The sequence below is a fragment of the Montipora capricornis genome, chromosome 5 (assembly GCF_036669925.1).
Source record: "Montipora capricornis isolate CH-2021 chromosome 5, ASM3666992v2, whole genome shotgun sequence".
Taxonomy (NCBI): Eukaryota; Metazoa; Cnidaria; class Anthozoa; order Scleractinia; family Acroporidae; genus Montipora; species Montipora capricornis.
Window position 1 is genome coordinate 2,934,894 of NC_090887.1, and position 5,000 is coordinate 2,939,893.

The window sequence follows — 5,000 nt, forward strand, 5'->3', positions numbered from 1 at the left end:
ACGACTTTGAAGCAGAAGCTTTATGCAAACAAAGAATTTTTGAGTTTTTGACAAGTACAGGGAATTTATATCTTGGAAAAATGAATCCATCGTCTCGAGAGATTTACTAATTTTCCCCTTACTTGTCCAATCAGGTTTCGTCAAACGGCGTTGTGAGGCCGATTCAAGATGGCTTCCACCAAACTTTGGAGACTGTGTTTCCAATGATTATCAGTCCCTGTACGACAAGGTAAATGAAGGCGTCTTGTTCACTTTGACAAAGAAAAAAACGACAACGGTCTTATTTTTGTAGAGTCCGAGTGCGGTTTTTTGAATGCTTAAAAACTTACAGTAGCCTTTCATGTAAATAGAGATGAATTTATTAGCATGATAGCTTGCTTGCTACTCAGTATTTAAACGGATAATATGAAGAATCGTTTTTTTTTTCCGACAAGCAAACAGCTTATCGGGAAAAAAAGGTATTGCTCTTGCTTTCCCTCTATGTGAATAATATTTTTTTAGCGATTTTATTAAGCCAACAAGACGCCCAAATAGAGTTCACGGGGGATGCTGACGGGCAGTTTAGTTGTGTCTTCCGTTGCAAAAAGGCGATCCCATCGAAATGACAGAAACGAAGGAACGAAAACAGGGAATTTTAAGTAGTTACCCAACCCAGTAAAAGCCCCGACCAGCAGGGCTTACTTTTGTTACAAGAAGAAGTATGACGTTTAAAATGGGTTTTCTGTGGCATCCAATGATGTCACGTGTTCACGTTTCAATTGAGACGGACTGTATACCACTTTTCTTGCCAAATCTAAATTAATTAGCCTGCTCAATGTCGTTTTAGTCAAGAAACCTGGCTATTGGAGCCGATCCCAGTCCTCTCATCCGGGATCTGTCACAGCTGACAACTCAGAATATCGACAATTCTTTGATATTTGGAGGGGATCTTGACCGAGCCACGGACATCATGGCCGCTATCGTGCAACATAACGGCCAAACAGACTCACAAGACATGACAAGACAGAATGTGGAGGTATACTAGAAGTTGCTAATAACAAGTTAATTAAGTACTACGAGAACAGTCGACAGAGGGGAGTAATAAAAAATAACTCCCAACTTGCGGCTGTGAAGAAGATAAGACTGCATTTCGTGTGGACTGATTGAAATGGCACGATATCGATTCCTCTTTAAAAAGGCATGCGAGATTACTAGATTATCGTTTGAAGACGATAGATGTTGGTTTGAAGTTGCACCCAAGAGCACCACAAATTTCCAAATCTTTTCTCCCAACTGTAGGACAGGTAGAATCCTACGGTTGCAACTTTCTCTTGGTGCAAAGGGCAGGAACGACTACAAACATGACGCGCGTTTGCAGAGCCCTGTCACACGAATCTTTCCAACTGCCGACCTCTTTTCAATATGATTAATAACCAGAAAGAACGCAGAAAACTACCTAGTGACATGAGCAGAAAATCTATATGGTGGGGAGGAGAGGGGGGTGGGGATATATTTGTCCTGAAAGCTTTGTCTCTGTTGGCAATCAACCTCATGAATTACTCATTTAGCGTTGCTTGAACGGATGGGTGGGGGAGTGTGGGCTGCAAGTGGTCGAGCACTGAATCGAGGTACAAAGACAAAGAGGATGGAAGAATTGAGACTGAATTTAATTTGAATCTTGTTTCAGGTGGTTTTAGTTCTAATTGTGGTTCTGGTTTAATTTAATTATTTACTTTGTTAATTTATGATTGAGTTTATTTAACTGTTGTGGTCAGAATTTTGTGAGAGCAAGCAGTAACCTACTGGACATGACCAATCAACAAGAATGGTTCAACATACAAAAGGTATGAATATCACTTTTTATTAAAAACTGAACTACAGCTATCAGATTTCCAGTATTTTCATTGGCTCGCCAGACACAGGCTATCAGTTTGTATACCTGCTGAACCTGATATGGTCAAGGAACGCGTCAGCAATAAAGCGAGTTGAAAACATTTTTGCAGCTCTGAGAAAAAATGTCCGACAAAAGCCGTTTTAGAACGGAATTGATCGAGGTAGAAATCAATGCTTTATGGTCATGATGAAAGAATTTAAAACAAATTTTACTGTAGAGGTTGTTTCCTGTGATTTGAAACTATTTCTTGTTTGGGTGGAGGCTCTCGGTTAAGATCTGATATGACAAAACATGTTTGTTACTGCTTTCATGTCTTCTGGCTATCAGTGTACCAAATCTTCTTTTAATTCTCTAATGTCAATTTTCGTTCAGAATAAACCCGGCTCTGCTGACGTTCTTCGATCGATGGAAATGTTCGCGCTTCAAGCGGCAAGAAGGCTCTCTAGAGAGGACATGGTGGAACCCACCGTCACAAATAACATAGGTGAGTTAGACTTGATTATTGTCCATTTGTATTGAGTGTTAGCTAACAACTATTCACTGATGTGGAGGTGGCTAGCGGTGGATTACCCAGCAGCGAAGCGGCGAGGGAAATATCCACCGTTAGCCACCAACAATGAAGTGATAATATAGAACACAAATATGATTTTGACTCATTTACTAACCACGAACAATGTAATTTCACAAGTAACTGTCAACTTTATTGCCAATTTTCACTCGTGAATTTTTTGAGGTCTGGAATCCTTATACGATATAAGGCGAGATTGCTGTCATATTTTTGTTAGCGAACGGGACTTTAGGCGTGATGCCCAACGAGTTTGCCAAGCAGAAAGGTCTCTGATGAGTCCCTTGGTCGGGATGAAACGAGCTTCGTAAGACTAACCACGAACAATTTATTTTCACAAGTAACTGTCAACTTTATTTATTCGTCTTGTAAAAAAAAATTAGAAGTGTTGTTTTAGTTCTTCAACTCACTCATTCCTGCAACAATTTTTTCTGTCGCAAATCCTGCGCGAGTTGCTCGAAGGTGAATAGCAAAGCATATTCGGGGTTTGAGTAGCCAATCAGAGAGCACCTTCGACGACATACATGCTGTGGTATGATAATGTCAATCATCCCATAGTAGTAGCATCACTTACATTGTCATTTACTTACTAATCATCACAATGACTATTCGGGGTGAAGGTTTTAGTACGTTGTCTTGCTCACAATTTAGTAAGTCTTTCGCAAAGCGAAATACTCTGCCAAAAACTATCCTTTGTGCAGTTCAAAATTGTGTGTCAACAGCAATTTTTGCGTTTCTTATTTTACACCCGGATCAATAAAAAAGATACATTTCTTGGGATAAGGTTATTCAGTTAGCTATAGTGACTGTAGTCTGCATTGCATGATATTAAAGGGTGATTATCACGGGATTGCACATGTTCTAGCCGTAACGAATGTCATCATTTATGAGCCAATCGGAAGCGACGTTAAAATTCGAGAGGGAAATACGAATACGCTTAAAAATATTCGTATTCCCAGTATTGGACTGGAAATAGCTTGCAATGGAGGCAAATGCAGGAAAATATATTTTAAAATATTTGCATTTGAAAATATTCCCTGCATTAGCCTTCATTGCAAGCTACTTCCAGTCCAGTTCTGAGAATACGTTCATTTTCTATTTCCCGATTATTAAACAATCACTAATGAACGAAGTGCTGTCGACTTCGCAGATGACTGAGCAAGAAATTGTCACGCACACATGTAAATTTCCCTCACGAATTATAATGTTGCTTCTGATTAGTCTGGATCTAGCATAGAGTGGAGGCTAATGCAGGGGAAATAATTTTCAAGGGAAAAGATTCCCATGCATTAGTCTCAATTTCACGTTTGATCCAACCCAACCGTTTAAATTCGAAACGTGTACGCCCATGTTTGATCCAAGCAGAAGTTAACTGAACATCTTAATTATATTCCGTAGTTATTAAAATGGACCGCAAATCACCCGGCGATGGAGGTTTAACGTTTCCAGATTTCTCCAACGCAAAGATTGATCGCTGGGATGCCAGGCATGACATCATCGCTCTTCCATCATCTGTTTTCAATCAGGGTAAAAAATTGCGCAGCGTTTGGTAAACAAATTAAATAACGTACAGACAGTGAACACTTAAGGCTTCAACATTTGCTTCAACATCCATTCGATTTTGTAGAACAGCGATATTGAAACTCTTTGCTCCCCCCTTTCAACTGATAGTAATTAGGGAGCTTTAGCGACGGCGACGGCAACGAAAACGTCACACATTTGCATATTTATAGGGAAAAAACAATAGGTTTGCACGCCCTGCACGTGCATTTTTCATTTTTGTCCATTTCTTTGCCGTCGTCAGCAAAACTACAACGTGAAATAGTCAAATCTGAGGTTTTATGGAGGACGTCAGCACTAGGAGATAAATTTTCATTTTCTCTCCTAAATTAGGCGTGACTCATATCGGTTTCATTCTTGAGGGACTGCCACACCATTGTGATTACAATAGCGGGAATTTATGTTTTGAGACGACTTTCTCGTTGCCGTTCCCGTCGTAGTTGCTAAAGCTCCCTATCGACGAAAGTGAACGGTTCACTCTGCAACCAGTTTAAAAATAATACATAGTTTGCTGCTACTTTTGTTTTGATAAAAATTTGATTGTAGCTTAAAAAGTTACAATTCGAAGACCCAACGTTTCTACACTCCTTTATAAAATAGTTAGGATAGTACGCGCATTCTCATTGGTCAATAACTGTGTTTAGATGACAGTATGTAAACACGGCTGTGACATCATGCGAATTTTGATTGGTTGTGTGTTGTCACACGCGCTTTTTGATTGGCTGGTAGGAAATATCAGCGTGTATCAAGAAAATCTGTTTTAATCAAGAAGTAAAAAAATAAAGAATTTCCCTTCAATTGTCGAGTTATTTTTGAGAAATATATTTTATAAAAGCAATAGAGGACGTTTTCCGTGTTTACACAGCCTCGTCTAAACACAGTTAGGCAAATCCTGGACTGCTTCTCGGCTTTGCATACCTGTCTCGAATTTTCCGAATTCTCCCAACTCCCCCTCGTGTTTAGATGAGGCTATGTAAACACGGAAAAAGGCCTCTATTGCTC

At 39.6% G+C, this 5,000-nt stretch overlaps 1 protein-coding gene across 3 annotated transcripts in view; it reads left to right on the plus strand.

The window, feature by feature from the left end:
- Window positions 1-5,000, plus strand: part of LOC138049121 (uncharacterized) — a 50,306-nt gene that overhangs the window by 29,236 nt on the left and 16,070 nt on the right. For all 3 annotated transcript variants that reach the window (XM_068895250.1, XM_068895248.1, XM_068895249.1), the window contains exons 9-13: window positions 135-229; window positions 827-1,015; window positions 1,755-1,823; window positions 2,246-2,357; window positions 3,837-3,965. In XM_068895250.1, the coding sequence (XP_068751351.1) occupies window positions 135-229; window positions 827-1,015; window positions 1,755-1,823; window positions 2,246-2,357; window positions 3,837-3,965 (594 nt within the window). The remainder of the gene's footprint in view (window positions 1-134; window positions 230-826; window positions 1,016-1,754; window positions 1,824-2,245; window positions 2,358-3,836; window positions 3,966-5,000) is intronic.